Below are 19,420 nucleotides of genomic sequence, written 5' to 3' on the forward strand. Positions count from 1 at the left end.
TTTAGCAAATTTATTTCGTATAATTTGGCATTTTCTACCAAAGCACCTCTAGGGAGCAAAAGCTTTCTCATAGGAGAGGTACCTTGTACTGAAAATGGATCACATTTATTTATTGAAAATGTTTTTTTTTTGCTTTTGAAAAGGGTTAAATACTTTCTAAATCTGTTTATAGGGAGACTCAGTAGAATCTCCCAGAAGACTAGGGTTGTTTGTCTTGAATTCTTTTCTTCCACTTTAGGATTTAAACCGGATGAGAAGCGAGTTGCTGGTGCCTGGGTCTCAGCTTGTTTTAGGTCCCCGTGAATCCAAGATACCTGTACTTTTGATTCAGCAGCCCGGAAAAGGAACTGGGGAAGACCGGCTGGGCTGGGGAAGTGGCTGGGATGTCCTGCTCCCCAAGGGCTGGGGCATGGCTTTCTGGATTCCATTTGTGAGTTGCTTTTGATTCCTGATTAATAGTTGCAACATTTAAAATGTATCCCTAATAAATACTAAGTGCTTAAAATGTTCCAGATTTCACAGACAACTTAGAAACTGACTGGTGTTTTTCTGCCCTTAGAGCTAAAATTCTGTATACCAGATACTTCACACATCTAGTTCTTGGAGCCAATTTTTCATTAGTACGAGTTATGTTGACATCTTGTGAATGCTTGAGGTTTTGCAAGTAGCCTGATATTTGAATAGTAGAAGCAACAGAATGTTGAGATTTTGCACTAGAAGAAATTTGTTATAATTTAAAAGCAAAATACTTAACTTTTACAGATGTATGGAGCACCATTTTTAAAAAAAATGTTAACCCTTTATTCCTACTTTATCAATTGCAGCTAGAATTTTTATTAAAATTTAATAATCTTTATTCTGGTTAGTTTAAATATTATTTTGATGCTAGATGTGTAAAAAGCATATAAGAATCTCATTTATCAGCCATGTGGGGTCTAAGCCCCTCTCTATTTATTTATTTAAAGATTTATTTATTTATTTATTTCTCTCCCCTTACCGCCCACCCCGGTTGTCTGTTCTCTGTGTCTGTTTGCTGCGTCTTTGTCTGCTTCTGTTGTTGTCAGCAGCACTGGAATCTGTATTTCTTTTAGTTGCGTCATCTTGTGTCAGCTCTCCGTGTGTGCGGCGCCATTCCTGGGCAGGCTGCACTTTCTTTCGCACTGGGCGGCTCTCCTTATGGGGCGCTCTCCTTGCACGTGGGGCTCCCCTACGTGGGGGACACCCCTGCGTGGCAGGGCACTCCTTGTGCGCATCAGCACTGCACATGGGCCAGCTCCACACGGGTCAAGCAGGCCCGGGGTTTGAACCGTGGACCTCCCATGTGGTAGATGGATGCCCTAACCACTGGGCCAAATCCACCGCCCCCCTCTCAATTTAGAGGTGGAGATGACATCACCATCCCAGGGTCCACAGGATGGAGGAATAAAATATAGATTAGAGTGGACTTACTGGTATTCTACTATAGAACTATTGTGACTCTACCAATGATAGAAATGTAGCATTGATGTGGAGACAGTGGCCATGTGTGGTTGCTGAGGACAGGGAGAGGGAAGAAGAGATGAGATGTGGGGGCATTTTCTGGACTTGGAGTTGTCCTAAATATTACAGGGTCAGATGCTAGACATTATTTATCCTGCCATAACCCACCAAATGGACCGGGAGAGAGTGTAAACTGCAATGTAAACTATAATCCATGCTGTGTAGCAGTGCTCCAAAATGTATTCACCAAATGCAATGAATATGCCACAATGATGAAAGAGGTTGTTGATGTGGGAGGAGTATGGGGAGGGGTGTGGGGTACATGGGACCCTCTTATGTTTTTTAATGTAACATATTTTGTGATCTATGTATCTTTAAAAAAACAAAAAAAAAATTTGGTAGATTCTTGCAGGTAGATTTTAGCATTGTGCCTAATGCAAAGGAAATTCAGTTAATTCCTATTTAGGGGGGAATATTTAAAAATAATTCTTATTTTTTTATTATAAAAATTTATATTATTTATTATAAATAAAAATTACAAGCATACAAAAAAGTATAGATACTGAAACAATGAACTCCTGTGCTTTTCACCTCCCCCACTCTGCCCAAGCTTTAGAGAATAAAATATTACTGATTGACTTGAAGCACTGTGTACCCCTCTCCAACCCCATTTTCCTCCCTCCTTCTAAAATAATCACTGTTTGGATTTTGGTGTTTATTACACTATGTATGTTTTTATAGGTTTATTTAGTATATTTGTATCCAAAAATAAAATACCTGTGTTTAAGTTTTATATATATCACTGCATATCTCCTTGGGCAGCTTGCTAGATTCACTCAGCATTGAGATTTTTCCATGTTGATTGATGAAGCTCTATTTCATTCATTTTCACTGTTGTATGGTAAAGAATCGCAAGATTTTCCTACAATGTATTTATCTAGTCTCCGTTTGATGGACATTTAGGTTGTTTCCAATTTTTTTCTGTACAAAACAATCAAGCAGTTTCAATTTAAGTAGGTAAACTGACAGTATCTTTTTGTCATTTCTTTTTTAGATCTATCGAGGTGCAAGAGTTGGAGGATTAAAAGAGGCTTTAGTACATTCTCAATATAAAAGGTCACCTAACATCCCTGGTGATTTTCCAGACTGTCCTGCTGGGATTCTCTTTGCTGAAGAGCAGGCTAAGAATCTTCTCGAAAAGTACAAAAGGTAAGAAACTGGCTTCTCTAGTTTGATAGAATCTTAAGGACAGAGAAGTGCCTCGTCACACTGGCCAACAACATTTGGGAAGATGTAGGCAGCTTATTATGTAATGGAGAGTTTTCATGGACTATCCCTTGAATTCAGCTTTACCGAGAAGTCATTAGGAAGGTAATTCTTAAGTCAGGAGATGGTCTTATATCTGACTTATACAAAGTCCATGGGGGTTACAAACCCTTCTCTTGGTTATTTGCTTCCATTGATAATGGTGTACATCAAAATTGTCCATATGACTTTTGGACACTTGTCATTGGATTCCCACTACCACCCCACTAAAGGGAAAATACTGATTATAGAAATAATGCATATTTATAAAATTTAATGAAATGTTGGAAAAGTATAAAAATGGCTTATAAACTGGAATAGTCCTATCATCCAGAGATAAGCGTTGTGTTAGATTTTGATATCTATCCATCTAGACTTTTTTTCTTTCTTCTTTGCTTTTCATTGGGGCCGTGGTCGGTGAGGGAGGAAGTGCGCTGTAACATTGGGAGCCTTTACTTCCCACTGAACTGTAGGCCCTGGAAGCACAGAAACGCACTGTCTCTCTCGTTTGTTGTGGCATTTGCAGAACCAAGCCGGTGCCTGATGCTCAATAGGCACTTTTATTTGTTGACTGATGAATGAGCAAATAATTGAATGTTGGTCAGTTTCTTGACTGTGAGTTCCGTGAGACAGGGATTGTGTTTTCCTTTTCACTGCTGCAACCACAGCGACAGACAGAGTGCCCGACTTTCAAACTACTTGTTGAATAATGAATGAATGAATGAACGAAGGAGTGAATGGTGATACATTCCTGGACTGCTAGTTTTTGAACTCTGAAGGTAGCAATCATATATTGCACATCCTTGTGTCTCCCATATTATGTAGTTAAGGGTCTTCTATGTGTTTGACAAATAATAATAATTAACAGTAAAATGTATTTCACCCTGTAGACTTCTTTATGCATACAAATATTTTTTTAAAAGGGTTGTGTTACATATACTATTTTGAAACTTGCATTTTTTCAATAGCATATCATGGATAGCTTTCCCAAATCAATAAATATGGCTCTAAATCAAACGTTGGCAAACTTCCATAAAGGACAAGATAATAAGTATTTTTGGCTTTGTGGGCCCCTTGGTCTCTGTGGCAACTACTTAACTCTCTGGGATTGTAGCAGGAAAGTCACCACTGACAATACATAAATGAATGAGCATGGCTCTGTTCCAGTAAAACTTTATTTATGGACACAGATTTAAATTTCATATAATTTTCATGTGTCATGAAATACTATTTTTGAGTTTTTTTTCAACCACTTAAAAACCATTCTTGGCTTTCAGGTTGTACAAAAACAGACAGCAGGTGGGATTTGGCCTATGAGTCATGGTTTGCCGACCCCTGCTCTAAATTCTCATGTTTACCAGCAGCATAGGGTGCCAGTGTGGCTGTAGTATAATTTACCAGTGGCCTGTTAGGTTATTTCTCTTTTTATTTCAGTGTGCTTCTCTGAACATCTTTCTGTCTACATCATTACTTATTCGTCTGATTTATTCATTCATTTAACAAATACTTATTTAGATCCTACTATGTGTCAAACGCCATCCCAGGCACAGATGCTGTAGCAGGGGACGAGGCAGTCTGTTCCTGACCTCGCAGAGCTTCTATTCTTGATGGAAACGTGTGTTTCTAGACTGGTGGGAGGGATCCAGAGGGGGTGGATATTGGTTCAGGACTTGGAGGGAGACCAAAACTGCAAGAGCAAAGTCCTTGAGTGGGGGAGAGGGCATGGGATCAGTGCGTGTTTAATTAGGTGGGAAAGTTGAAACTGAGTACTGACGTGGGTAGGTTAGACTTTGTGGTAGGGAGATGAGGTAGTACTCTCGGTTCTGTTTTCTTAGCAAAAGAAGAGGTGAGGTTATCAGCTAGGAGAAAGGAGGGCAGAGAGGCTGTTGGAGTGCTGAAGAGAGAGGAATTGAAATAAACAGTTTTCTGGGAGAGTAGAAGGTTGAAGTGCATAGAGAAACATAGTTACCGAGTCCACTCCAGTTTGTGTTTATAAAATAACACCATTCAGGGCCATCGTGTATTCTTGCCTAGCTCTGTTCTGCCACTCATGTGCAGGCAGGAGTAGGTGGAAAGTTGAATGTAGCCAGGGTGGGTTTTGCTGGGTGACTTTGGTGGAGGGAGCTGAGGGTACGTTAAGTGATTATCGTATGAATCAGGACTCTGAGGTGATGAGGAGAGAGGTGGGAGGCAGCGTATGATGCGAAATGAGAAAACGGAAGGGTAAATGAATAGGAGGTTCACTGGTTCAAGGATGGTCGTGGTCAGTGGTCTGGAAAAAGAGGCATGGCTCTGTGAATAGGATGGCTGCTTGACATGGACGTTTTAAGGTGGAGCAGGGTTGGCCCACCGGAGCCCAAGGTATGGCCAGGAGAGGGCATGGTGGAGGCGGGTGAAGTAGAAGATGAGAAGTGAGGATGCCCAGAAGCTGCTAGGCCGGGGTCTTGGGAGGATGCTTTAAATAGCCTCCAAAGCCCCCTGTGGAGTGAAGGGGCCGTGGGGGAATAGAGTGCCTGGGAGGGCGATGGAGGACGGAGGGAGGGGGCCGGCGAGCAGGGGCTCTGATGGCACGTGCCCAGGGAGCTGGGTCCTGGAGGAGGGGAGAGGAGGAAAATGGTTTGGGAGTGTCAGTGAGGAGCAAGGGAGCACCTGCCCATGCCTGGACCCGTGGACTGGGAGGAAGAAACAGCCACCACGAAATTGGGCTGCCACGGAGGGCAAGCACACACCTTAGGGCGGATCTCCTCAGGCCAGATCCCTAAAAGTAAAATTTCTGGCTTTAAAAAAAAAAAAGATGCACATTTAAGGCTTTGAGAGACTCTTGTCAAATTGCTCTTCAGATCTTTGTGCTAATTTTTAGAATTCCATCTGTAGTTATGAGGATGCCTGTTTCTCTAACTCTCACCAAATAGGATACTACCAATCTTTTAATATTTACCAAACTGGTGGGTGAAAGAATAGTATCTCATTGTTTTAAATTAAAAAAAAAATTTTTCTAATGAGTCTCTGCCCTCCCCATTTTCTGTTTCTTTTTTGGTACATTGCCCATTTATTTCTTGGATTCCTTTTTCTACTGCAGAGTTTGTTTCTTTGTGCCGATGACAGCTTCTTCACTGGGTATATGGCTTCTGGCCCCACTCCACTAGATTGCAAAATTTTTTTCCAGGTGGTGACACCCTACAGTGCATAATGGCCTTTGCCTTTTTCCTTCTCCTTAGGCCCAGCCCCTGCCAGGGCTATGGGTTCTCATGTGTACTCCATGCTGCCCTCTTTTCTCTCTCTCTCTCTGTCTCCATTTATTTTTTAAAATTTATTTTAAACAAATCAATTTTATTGATACATATTAGTAAAGTGTACAATTCATCCAAAATGTACAATCAGTGGTATTTGGCATAATCACATAGTTGTGCATTCATCCCTTCAATCTTTATCAGAGCATTTTCATTATTTCAATAATAATAATAAATAAAAAAGCACAAAATATTCATCACCTCACAATTTCTCTACACTTCCCCTGCTGCACAGGTGCTATTTCTGGCTCTTTTTGCATATTTATTTATTTAAAATCAGTTTTACTGAGATATAGTCACATACTATACAATCTATCCAAAGTGTAGAATCATTGGCTTTTAGTATAATCAGTGTTGTACATTCATCACCAAAAGCATTTTAGAGCTATTTCATTAATCCTAAAAGAAAAACTCCACACCCCTTAGCTCCATGCTGCCCTTTTGACTATTAAGTCTTTGCCATGTTCTTCCAGGGACCTATTAATAGCTGCTGGAGTATTCATTGTCTCAAGGTGTCCTTGAGGACACCTTGTGGAAGAGTAGAGGATCCTAACGCAAACATGTTTGGATTGAGATTTCTTTTGATATTTGGTTAAAATGATCCCCCCAGGTTTTATTTGTTGTGTTTTGCTTGTTTGTCTTTTATTGGCTCTTAGGTGCAGGGCATTGATTCAATTGCTTTCATCTCTGGTCTGCACAAAGTTGCTGTCGAGTTTGTTCGTTTATGTATACTCCCTTTCTCCATTGCATGCTTCCATTCTCCCTCACCTTCGTATTATAAGAGGTAATAAGACAGAGTGGGTAATGAGGTCACACTGCTCCTCCCCTTATTAGCTTTTGGGGCCTCAGTTTGGACAGGGACCTGCTTCATGTGTTGTTGTGCTACTTGCTGGAACAATCCCCCAAATGTCTGTGGCTTAGCACAGTACAAGTTTATTCCTCACTTGTGTAACACTTGAGTGTGGCGTCCCTGATCAAGCGCTGGTGTTTTGGGGACCTGGGCACCTTTCACTGCCCTAGGGCCATAGGGTAGTCAGCCTCCAGCCGGCTGATGGGGGAGAGCTTGTCACTTCCACGCATTCTGCTGGCTCGGTTTCTTGGTCACAGGGGAGGCTGGGGCCTGTAATCTAGCACTGTGCCCAGGAAGAAGGGAAAATGAATTTGATGAAAACCTAGCCTGTCTCTGCTCAAGGATTAAATGTATTAAAATATGTAAAGAACTTGGAACAGCATTGGTGTATGATAAGTGATCAGCATTGGTGTATGATAAGTGAGCTTTTATTGTCATTATTTGAGTCTTTCCTGAGTTTATTTTAGTGTAAAGTATGAAACTGTTTTATGAAACGGTAAGCCATTCCAGCCCTAATCCCCACCCAATGCCATCTATATAATCTCATACTTCATCTAGTATTGCTGTATATTAAAAGCAGAGAGAATGTATGAAGGTGTGAATTCCTTCTACCTTTTATCTCCATTTACGTCAATATGAAATTATGGGACACTTTGTTTAAAATATATTGAGCTTTTTTTCTGGGTTAAAGGAGAAATTTTTTTTCTTTAAAAGCCTAATCAAAATTCTGATTATGCCTTGTTTCCTTATTGTCCTGTTTTTATTATTTTGTTCAACTTGGACTTGAATTTCCTCTACTTCTTGAACTTACCTTTTCTTTAACTTCAGAAAATGATGATTTCAAATCCTACTTTTTGTACTGTATACTCCACCTGGATCTGTAAAGCTGAAGGCAGATTGGGTCAGAGAGGTCTAAGAATTTTGTGTTCTGCTGTACCATGTTGCAGGACTACGTAGGCTGCAATTAAAATGGTTTTCTATTCATGGGACTGAAATGGGTGTACATGTTGATCCCTTTGGACTTTTGAAGGGCTTTGGAAGCGTGCTTCGCCAGCCGCCCCCTTAGGCCAGTACGTATTTGGTGCAACCTCGAGACTGGAGGCTCCAGTGGAACCCCAGATGAAGCCTCATTTCCTCATTCCATTTGAAGTCCTAGCACATAGCTTGTGGTAAGAAGTGCATGGATCAAGAAGAAATGTGGGGACTGTCCCAAAATAGACCACCAGCCTGAGGATGCAGTCATGACTCCTCAGGATCCTCCAGCCCAGAATGGCCAGCAGCCAGGCTGAGCCCTGTTTCTTGGCCTTGTTAGGAATTAGAGCAGGCCTGGGTCTCACTAGCTTGTGGTACTTCTCAGGTTCTGCCTCTTTCATACTTTGCTGGGGAGGTAAGTTGGTGTCAACCTTGTGGTGGGCAGTTTGGAAATAACTGTCAAAACTGCTAATGCTTTTTAAGTTCTAGGAGTTTATCCTATGGATATACTTGTGCATATGCCAAATAGTCAGAGTTATTCAGTGCAAATTGCTTATAGAAGCAAACACTTGAGAATGTCCTTCACAAGAGGGCTGTCTAAACAAGGGTTTTAATTATGTAGAGGAATAAGATGAGCAGCCTTTTGCAAAAGAATGAGGAAGCTCTCAATGTACTGATATAAAATGGTCTACAAGATATTTTGTTAAATGAAAAAAAGTAAAGTTAAGCAAAATTTTCCACATGTAGTCTGCAATCACTTGTGTAAACTTGGGGAAAAATAAATACTTATTTATCTGCTTATATGTACATAAATGTCTCCGGAAGGATTTGTAAGAAGCTGATAAAGATATCATCTGGGCAAGAGTGAGAGATAAAACTTCATCATAACCCCTCCCCTCTTTTTTTGAGTTAATTTTTTATTTTTTAAGAAGCTTTGGATTACATAAATGTTACATAAAAAATATAGGGGGTTCCCATATACCCCACCTTCTCCACCTCCCACACTTTCCCCCATTAACAACATCTTTCATTAGTGTGGTACATTTGTTACAATTCATGAACACATATTGAAGCATTGCTACTAACCATGGACTATAATTTACATTATAGTTTATACTTTGAACCTCACAGTTTTATAGGTTTTGACAAAATGTGTAATGGCCTATCCATCATTGCAATGTCATGCAGGACAATTCCAATGTCTCTAAAGTACCTCATGTTATACCTATTCTTCCCTCTCTCTCCTCTCAGAACCTCTCGTGACCACTGCCTTTATATGAATGATACAAGTTCTTCCATTGCTAGAATAATCATAAGTCTACTGAAGTCTATAGTTGCATTCATAACCCCTTTGGGGCCCTTTGAATTTTGAACCTTGTAATGGTACAGAGACATTATTGCACAACTCCAGGGGGCACTATTTACCTGTAGTCTTTCAGGAAGAGCCGTCCCTGGAGTTGTGCTGTGGTGACCTGGGGCTACTTTTTGGATGTAATGTCCGTTAAAATAAAAACAGTAGCAAAAATGTTCTGCTAGTAGAGTTGGTTTTTCTTTATCATGTATTTCTTGGGAAGTTTTTTTTCCTATTTGTTTTTAAAATAGAGGTGTAGTATAATGGCCATAATTATTTAAAAATAATTATCAAAATTACTAAAATTATCAAATTTGTTATTGAAATTATCAAAATTGTTCTCATCTTTGTTTTTCATCAGACGCCCTCCTGCAAAACGGCCCAACTATGTTAAGCTTGGCACTTTGGCCCCTTTCTCTTGTCCCTGGGAGCAGTTGACTCAAGACTGGGAATCAAGAGTCCAGGCCCAAGAGAACTCCTCTGTAGTTTCATCTCCAAGTGGTGGGGAGAGTGACTCGAGGAGAGATGCGGTACCTTGTGCTCCCACATCTGACAAAACTCTTATGCTCTCTGATAAAATGGGTTCATTCACAAATGAACCCAGCGAGCCAGAGGAAGTCATGGACACAGAGTGTCAAGACCAGGCTAGGGAGAGCCATGCTGCCACTGCCAGGGATTTCTGCGTCCTTAGGTAAGTGTACATGACCGCTGGCTAAATTTTGGATTGTTTGTTTTAACACTGAACAGGTTACAGAATGTAAAACTCAGCATTATTCCTTTATGCCAGGGCCCACGTGACTTTGTGGACTTTCTGGAAGGGAACAGCAGTCCATCAGTATTTCATAGAAGGCTCAGAGAAACAGCTTAATAAAATTTGATTTGGGGCATGATACTAACTGATGAGATGAGTTAAAATATTGTAATAGATCTTAAACCATGGTGATTTTTTTCCCTGAGCAGACTTATGAACCTGTTTCATTTAGTCTTTGCTCCTAGAGCAGTACAAAGGTCTTAGGTAATAAAGAACTTTTGCACACTCAGAGCAAGCATTCTTTGCTTTAAATCACTGAATTAGGGCCGTTCATGTCGACGAACGGAGCGTTGTGGGGTCGCATGCAGACCCCCCTTTGCGCCTTCCCTGGGTGCCTGGCGGCCTGTGGGGCCCAGGCCGCCGCATACGGCAGGTGTGTGCAGGCCGCCACTGCCCCCGGCGGCCGCCTGAGGAAGGACCCCTGTGCCCAAGCGTTCGAGGCCCTGCGGAGCTGCTTCGCCACCGCCGTCCAGATGGCCCCAAAGGGAGGCCGTCAGAGCACACCCTGAGCTGCTGGACTTGGCGCCCACTCACTGGCCACTGCCTCAAACACTGGCTCGGGGTATTGATGGCACCAGGTGGCAAACATCAAAAGCTCTCAAGACAGAAAAGGATGCAGGCTCAGGTGCTGTGTGTTCAGGCGTGTTCCTTCCAGAGTTGGACTTGCCAGCTCTGTGAACATGAAAAACTGGGCTGGGGGAAATAAAAGCCATGCTGAGTCCCGCCCCCTCCCCCCAAAATTACTGAATTATATTTCTTGTACTTTTGAGGTATCTGAATTTGTGGTAGAGTCACAGTCCATTCAACGTAATATTGTTTTATCATAGAGGCTATCATATAAAAATGTATCTGTTCTCAGTATGGCTACAAACTGCCAATTTGAGTTCTTTTCTCATCAAAATATCAGCTTTTCTTTGTGCCCATACCTACACTGTCATTACAGCCTGAGAGTCTAATCCCATTGTCTCGTTTTTCTCGGCCTTCAGCTTAAACCTTGAGTCCTTCAGTTTCAGGATAGTAGCCATGTAAAAAAGAAAATCATCATCATTAAGTTGTATTAAGGTACATTATTTTTAATGTTTGCAAAGTTTAAGTTTTGATGATTTCCCACATATAGCACACCAAACTCAAATTAACTCTAGCAACAGCCTGTTTTCTAATTGTGTATTTTTTCCTCGAGCAAAATATCCTCAAATATGTGTCTTCCTCTTCATGCAGGAGTAGAAAATTACTAAAGCAGCTGTCAGCCTGGTGTGGGGGCGGCCGGGCGGCCCGGCGAGCTTCCAGTGGAGGCCAGCTAGAACTGACCCAAGAGGCCTGCCTGGCCGTCTTGGACCGCTTCCCCAGGGCCCTGGTGTGGGTCAGCCTGTCCCTGCTCCAGAAGGGCAGCCCAGAGCCACACACCATGATCTGTGTCCCGGCCAAGGAGGACTTCCTCCAGCTCAGACAGGACCGGCAGTATTGTGGGCCCCAGGAGTCCAAACACAGCGACCCGTTCAAGAGCAAGATCCTGAAACAGAGAGAGAAGAAGAAAATGGAGAAGAGGCAGAAACGAAGAAATGCTGCTCCTGGGGGCCCGGCAGGAGAGGACGCTACTGCTGGGCACGAAGCTTTAACTCTGGGGTTGTGGTCAGGTCCTCTCCCAGGTGTGACGGCGCACTGCTCCAGAGTTCTCCTAGGCTTTGTTACTCAGGGAGATTTTTCCATGGCTGTGGGCTGTGGAGAAGCCCTGGGGTTTGTTAGTTTGACAGGCTTGCTGGATGTGCTGTTCAGTCAGCCGGCAGGTGAGCGGGGCTTAGTGCTACTGAGGCCTCCCACCTCTCCGCAGTATCGGTTTGCGAGACTTGCCATTGAGGTGTGAACACTGCTTTATATCCTGGCAGGCTGTAGATCATTTTCTTTGCCAAGTTCTACAGTTGGAAAGGTTTGTTTTCACCATCTTCATTTTGAGACTATCATGTGAAATTCCTTGGTAACAAGAATAAAAAATTATATATTATGCAAATGGATGAAACATTGACATCATTCCAGTAATGTTGTTGATTTCCATTTTTGCCTATCTTTTCTGTAATATTTTAAAATTAGTTGGCATATATAGCCAAAAAGCTTTTGTATTCTGATTTCTCAATCTGTGTAATTCTGGCTGGAAATAATTGGAAGTTCTGCCTTTATATAGGCCTTTCTTTTATTTGTAGCGAAGGGCCATCAAGTGTAGATAAGCAACAATGGTTGTTTAATGATTTAATTGTTACAGAAGAGGAAAAGATTATAAATACCAGGCCCCTTCCTGTATGTGAACTATAGGCCCCCAAACGGGCCATGCTCACCTCTGCACGCTAATCAGCAAGCCTAACACCTTCCAGTGTAAAGACAGAAATTACAGGAAATTTTTTGTTGCCTGTTTTCAGGCAGGCTCAGTTCATGGCAGACGTGTTGGGCTGGAATTAGAATGGGGGCCTAGGACTTTGTGTCCCCTTGTTTTTGTTGTTGATCAACACATGATCCCAGCAGTTACTTAATTTTTCAGTGCCTTTTGTTTCTGCAAGGTATTTCTCAAAGGTAACGGGCATTTCCCAAATTATTATCTATGAAATGTGTAACCTAAAAAAAGGATTCTTAGGTCAGTTTGATTTGGGTAACTCTGATCACTTAAGAACACACTTTGGGAAATGGCTGTACAGTGTAATATCTACCTCTGCAAGGTGATAACTAAAATGACAAGCTGCTTTTTAAACACTAATCACACTGTCCATCTGAGATTTTGAACAGGATATAAAAGAAAGGTCTCATCCTTTCCCCATAGAAAGAGTGGGTTGTCCTTGCTTTTTTCCACTTGGAGAGAAACTAGGTGGCTCATTAATTTTTGCCACGTATGTCTCACCTCCTCGGTCCTTTATTTTCCTGCCATAAATTTCAGCAGAGCCAGAATAGGCTTGAAACCAGAAGAAATACAATTTGGACTTAAAAATAAAATTAAATGTACAGTTAGACATTTTAATTCATGTGAATGCATTGGTTTTTTTTGCGGGATCATTTGGCAGTAAATGTCAGTTGTGATGATTTGGGGAAGGTTATAGCAAGTATTACAGTAGTCACGTACTGTATTGAGCCACGTGAAACTGAGCCAGTGAAATTTCTGATGTTTTTCCTGTTACCATGCCTCTGAATGTGTTTGTGTCCAACCCAAATGAAAACTGGAAAAAAAAAAAGCATAACTAAGTGTTGCTGTAAACATAACCAATTAAAATGTCACCTGATGTTCAGCTGCGAGTATTTACTGGGACATTCACCTCTTATTTTCCAGCTGTCAGTTCATCTGTGCTCAGCTCACGTGATGACAGCTGTCCACCAACCTCATTCTGTGCAGCTCCCTGCTCGGGGCCTGCTGCGTTGCCTCGGTGCAGGGCCCAGGCTCTGCTTGGTGGATAGTAGGAGAGTTAAAGAAACGTAGACCAGCATTTCCTGAAACACTCCTGGGAGCACTAGTCCCTGCAGGTGCTTCCTGAGAATAGTGTTTTATGGCTAAATGTGGGAAAAGCTATATCCTGTATCCTATTACAGGTTCACAGTGTTAGCATAGTCAAGGCTCTTCAGGAAAGATATGTCTCACAGGCACATTCCCCGCCCCCCCCCCCCTTTTCCTTTATACCTCTTACCAGAGAACACTCGTTTCATGGAACGTTTCATGGGAAACACTGTAACCGGATCTGCTCGTGTACACCAAAGAATCCATTTCCCTTACGAGAAGAATGATGGGAGTGGTTTTATTCTCTAGCAATTGAATGAATGTGTTTATTTAGGTCTTACAAGGTGCCTGCCACTATAGTAGAGTCACGCAAGAGAGTCCCAGATAAGTAGCACGTGGCCCTGTCCTCTCGCCAAGGACGCAGCGATCTCGGAATTCGCGAGGCCAGGGAGAGCCAGAAAGGCGAGCTGCGAGCTGGAGCCCCTGGAGGCCAGCGAGCGCCACGTGCTCACGGCCTCACGCCTGAGTGGTGTGCGGAACAACTCAGTCTTGCCTTGAGGTTATCCTCTGCTTTTTTTTTTTTTTTTAAAGATTTATTTATTTATTTAATTTCCCCCCTTCCCCCGGTTGTCTGTTCTTGGTGTCTATTTGCTGCGTCTTGTTTCTTTGTCCGCTTCTGTTGTCGTCAGCGGCACGGGAAGTGTGGGCGGCGCCATTCCTGGGCAGGCTGCTCTTTCTTTTCACGCTGGGCGGCTCTCCTCACGGGCACACTCCTTGCGCGTGGGGCTCCCCCACGCGGGGGACACCCTTGCGTGGCACGGCACTCCTTGCGCGCATCAGCGCTGCGCATGGCCAGCTCCACACGTATCCTCTGCTTTTTGTTGTACTACGTAAGTAATATTTTTATGTAAGTAACCTGTATTCACCATAGAAAAATTAGAAAATGCAGATCAGCAACAATAACCAAAACGAAATCACCTGTAATCTCACCACCCAGGTATAACCACTGCAACCGTTCAGGTACGCGCCCTTCTAGGCTTTAAGATGGGTGTGGGTGGTTTTATTTTAAGAAGAACAGCACCAGTGATTGCTGTAAAAATCTGTCTAATGCAGGGGCAGCTTTGTCCGTGTTGCCAGTTCCTTTGGAGCTTGATTAGCAGGAGCCCTGATGGTGATGCTCCTTGTGGTGGGAATAGAAAGATGGGGGCGGCCCTCGGTCCCCTGTGACCCGGGTGTAGCCTTGCTGTCTCGGCTGCCACACACTGGGGCGGGGTCCTCCCCACCCTCGAGAGGTGGGCAGGTGGCAGGCTGGGTGACCCCACAGCTGCCTGAGGCTCTGGGGAGCGCAGAGCTCAGTCCAAGACTGGGCTGCTTAGCAGAGAAGAGAGCGACAAAAAGAATGTAGCAATTACTCTTCACTCAGAACAGCACCCCCAGGTACACAGCGATTCTGCAAGCCTCCTCGGAACACCAAGGTCCGCTGGCCTGCCTCTAACAACAGCGGCCTTTCAGCGTGGCTGCACGTAAGAATCCCCTGGTCGGCTTATCAACACACTGCTAGCCCAAGCCTCGCCCCAGAAGTCCGGCTCTGGAGTGGCTCCAGAGCAGCAGCGTTTCTTAAAGGTTCCCCAGCCCATCCTGAAGTGTGGCTTGCACTAGCCCCGCTGTGTGAGGTGGTCCTATTCTTTGGACCCTCTGCACCCTGGGGAGCCCGAATGAGTGAAGGGCAGGGGAGACCACCTTCTTGTGCCTGTCGCAGGCCTGCTTGCCAGGAGGAAGCATCTAGAGCTGCGCTGCCAGCTCACTGTGCCAGTCACTGCGCTGTGAAGCCTCCAGGTGGGACTCAGTGAGAGCTCAGACTGGGACTCGCACCTGGGGATGGGGCCTGGGCTTGAAAAAAACCCCAAACAGCCTGGCTCATTCCTTTTATAACCTTTGGTACTTGTGAGTATAAATGAGGTCTTCTTTTTTTTTTTGCTTTTGGTGAGTATGCTTCCAGACTAGCAGTTCTCTCCCTGGGCTGCACAGTGGAATTACCTGGGGAGTTTTCAAAAAGCTGGTTCCCCCAGGAAGGCCTCAGGTGACTTGCAGCCAAGACTGAGAATAACTGGTCCTGACTTTTAAAATTAGCTTCCAATGTAATTGGCCAAGGATACAGAAACTTCTCAGAATGGGGGACCGGACATACAGGGTGGGAGCAGACGTGGGATAGCATGAGTGGGGCACATAGTTGTCACTGATGTCCCTGATTAGGGTCCTCCTGGAGCTGAGAAAACAGCCAAGTTTTCTTTAAAAAATTAAATTTTTAAAAAACCTGGTACTGTTCTGAAAGAACCCACTCCAGCCAGCTTCTGTTTTCACTTATGGAAATGTCCAAGGAACTCTCCTAGTTCCTTGTTCCAGTCTCACCGTGTTCTGAACACACTGGTCTTTCAGCTCCTTGGCCAGCAGTCTCTTGGAGCCTCCATGAATTTGCATGTGCTGCTCTCTGCCTTCACGGAATGTTCTCAACCCCTCCTTCCCCAGGCTTTCTGCACGACTGTCCCCTTTTGAGAGGTCTTCTCTGCCTACCCTTCTGAAAATATCCTCCTTCTGCCAACATGGTTCTCTATCACCCAATGGGTTTATTTCCTTATGGCATCGCAGTTTATAATACATTCTTTCGTTATTTACTTGTTTATTGACTGTCTGCTTCATTAGACTGTGAGCCTCATGAAGGCAAGACCATGTCTTTCTTGATGACTGTTACACTCCTTGGTTCTAGCACAGTGTCTAGGCCATACGTTTTTGTTGAAGTGATAAATTAATAGAAGAGGGTGTATTAGCACAATACTACCAGGCACATGTTGTAATGGACATGTGCGCCACTAGGTGGTGCCAAGACCTCATGAGAAACAGCCTGCTCGAACTAAAATACTATTCAATCCAGTTGTGTAAGTCCTTGAACTGGGGGTATTTATGAGATCACCTTTATGGGGGACAGACCTATACTACCAAAATCCTAGTAAGAGACTATGATTTTTAAAGAGGCCCTCTTGAGAATAAATAACTTGAAAGACTTACTGAAGGACTGAATCTGTTAGTGTCATCCCCAATGAATTTGTCCCTTCATCAGAAGCTGAATGCCTCTGATGACAGGGAGCTCACCACTTCAGCAGAAGATGCCACTCCCCACCTTGGCAGTGCACCAATGGGCTAAATGGCCCTTCAGCACCAGTTTACGCTTGTCAAGGACCATCCCTTTGTTGTTTTTTAAAAATTAACAAATAGTTTAATGACAATTGAAATTGTCAAACCACTTTCTAGAACAATCAATAAAATAGAAAGGACACAAATTACCAAGATTGTGATTGCAAAAATAATGTCAGATTCTACAGATAAGAAAAAAGATAATAAAATTACATAAAATGTATGTCAAGACTAGAGAGTTAAATGGAATGTATTAATTCTGTAGAAGTCACTTTGTACAAAAGCTCACTCATAATAAACAGATGTCAATATTTCTTTAATAAATGATTGAAATCTTCATAAAATTCCCACAGAATAAAAATTCTAGACCTCACTGGCTGATGTGGTAAATACATACCCTTTAGAAAAAAAATACTAAAAAATTACAGAACACTTCATGAATTTGCGTGTCATCCTTGTGCAGGGCCCATGCTAATCTTCTCTGTATCGTTCCAATTTTAGTATACGAGCACCCTTTGTTTTTTATAAGCTGGTTGTTGACCTTTTTGATTTCTCTTCTCCAGGCTGCACAAGCCTCATCTCTTTAACTTTTCTTTTCTTGTTGCCAACATCTTACAGAGAACCGTCAATTATATTTTTGGACAAGACATAATTTGTTCTCAAAACAACCTCTGGCAGGCCCTGCTGGCTTAAGGGAGAGCCTGGTGTGTTCTGGTGTGCTCGGGGCATGTGTTAACTTGGTCTCCCCAAAAGCAGAGCCTGGGACAGCTGACATTCAGCTGTTTATTTGAGAAAGAGACCCACAGAAACTGGAATGGGGGGCTAGGAAGGGTGAATCAGGGAAGGAGCAAAAGCTAATCCAAGCATGCATGATTGAGCTGCTTATCCACGGGGACAATTGCCACTCACTCCCACCGGGACACCCTGAGGAACTGAGCAAGTGCACCTCGAATTGTCCACGGGAGGTCCAGAAGAGGGAAATCTTTACTGATCAGCTCTCGTTTCTGCCGGCCCATTTCCTTGTTCCACGAGCCGGAGCCTGCTCTCTCTCAGGCATCCCCAGTGAAGCCAGCGGAGAAGCCCAAGGCAGAACACGGTGCGGCTAAGGCCAGGTGTGCTGGGCTGAGCAAAAAGCGGGCGAGAGAAGGCAGGGCAGGGGACAGGTGCTCACATAGGGCCCCAGGAGGCAGGGTGCCCATTTACTTTTGCAACTTTCGAGGCGCCGCGCTGTGTGAGTGTGTGTGCCCGCACACACGCGTTTTTATGCTGGGTGACTCTAAAATCAATCTTTTGTCAAAAGTCTGGGGGCAGTTATGGTCCAGCTGCCCAGCAGATGATAAGACCTGGAGGCCCTGTGCAGAGAGTCTTTCCTCCTTTTGTGGGCATCTCCTGGCACAGTTCTGGGTATTTCTCATTGTACACAGGCAACAGTCATTAGGAAACATGCCCGGGACTGTTATCTGGTGAGAAAACCACCAACCGGGAGGCATCTGCTGCCTCTGGGCTGGCTTTACCAATAGTCTTGCCCAAATGCCCCGTGGCTTCCCTTCTGCTCACCTTCCACCTGCCCCATTTTTTTCTCTTCCAACGCAGCAGCCCCCTCCTTGGCAGCCCCCATGCCTGCCCCAGTTTCTGCCTCGGCTTCTTCATCTGTAAAACCCGGGGTAGGCTGGAGAACAGTCTTGCTCCTGAAGCGTGGTCCAAGGAACCACAGTCAGCATCACCGGGGGCCTGTCAGAAAGGCCCTGCCCAGGACCTACTAAAACAGGATCTGCGTTTTAACCAGGTCACCAGGGGACCCGGGTACTCGGGAAAGATTGACAAGTGATGGGCTGAGCCAGGAGACGCCAAACATGTTATCAGAGCAGGACCTGTGGCACTTGTTAAAAACACTAATTCCCAAGCATTGTCCTCCAGAGAGTCAAACTCAACTGAAGTCTGTAATTTTTATGACGCTCAATAGGTGATTCCAAAGCAGTCCATGCTTGGGGATCAGGTTTGAGGATGCTATGTAATAGATAATATTTTGTGTTTTTTCCCCTGCTTCTAAGATTCTGATATATTTGACATTGGCTTTTCACAAATGTGAATATCACTCTTTTGGGTGTTATGAATTACTGGGACCAAGTGGTTTTTTTTTTTTTTTTTTTTTTTAACACTGTGGCCTAATTTCTGGGTAGAATTTGTCTTCCTTCCAATGTCTCGCAGATGGCCCTGGAGGTAACTGAAGGGTACTTTATAATGTTCCGCAGCTCCCACGGCCTTGCACTTCAGTGGCACGGGTTTATGGAAGCTGCGGTGGAGCACGGACGGCCTTTCGCCGCCATCACCCAGCTGTCAGGTCCTGACGTGCTGGGTTCCTGTTGAGAGATGGAGCCCGAGGTGGCTACAGAGAGATGCCAGAGTGTCTGCCTGCGTTTGGTCTCGTCAGTTGTCTTGGATGGCTTTGAGTCATCCCCGTCCGCCTACATCATACCCACGCAAGCCTGAGTGGCCTCTGAGAAAGCAACTTCCATCCCCTGGCCAGGGAGCCTCGGCTGGGGCGTCTGTGGAGACACCCACCTCGTGAGGGAGACACTGGCCCCGGGAGCACAGGGTAGGTGAGCTGGGAGGAGGGGAGGAGGCAAAGACCCCCCCGGGCACCCTCGCCAGGCCGAGGGGGCTGACGCTCCACAGTCCAAAGAAAGATTTCCTTGGAAGGTCCTCC

At 44.1% G+C, this 19,420-nt stretch overlaps 1 protein-coding gene and 1 non-coding gene across 2 annotated transcripts in view; one reads left to right on the top strand and one right to left on the bottom strand.

The window, feature by feature from the left end:
- Positions 1-13,321, top strand: part of POP1 (POP1 homolog, ribonuclease P/MRP subunit) — a 36,450-nt gene extending 23,129 nt beyond the window's left edge. The window contains exons 13-16 of the mRNA XM_058275766.1: positions 239-430; positions 2,534-2,688; positions 9,609-9,938; positions 11,277-13,321. Of these exons, the coding sequence (XP_058131749.1) occupies positions 239-430; positions 2,534-2,688; positions 9,609-9,938; positions 11,277-11,919 (1,320 nt within the window). The 3' untranslated portion in view covers positions 11,920-13,321. The remainder of the gene's footprint in view (positions 1-238; positions 431-2,533; positions 2,689-9,608; positions 9,939-11,276) is intronic.
- A 3,810-nt stretch (positions 13,322-17,131) lies between these two features.
- Positions 17,132-17,234, bottom strand: LOC111764814 (U6 spliceosomal RNA). The gene has a single exon (XR_002797328.1). It is a non-coding gene; the product is annotated as a U6 spliceosomal RNA (small nuclear RNA).
- Between the last annotated feature and the right edge of the window lie 2,186 nt (positions 17,235-19,420).

The sequence above is a fragment of the Dasypus novemcinctus genome, chromosome 14 (genome assembly GCF_030445035.2).
Source record: "Dasypus novemcinctus isolate mDasNov1 chromosome 14, mDasNov1.1.hap2, whole genome shotgun sequence".
Lineage (NCBI taxonomy): Eukaryota > Metazoa > Chordata > Mammalia > Cingulata > Dasypodidae > Dasypus > Dasypus novemcinctus.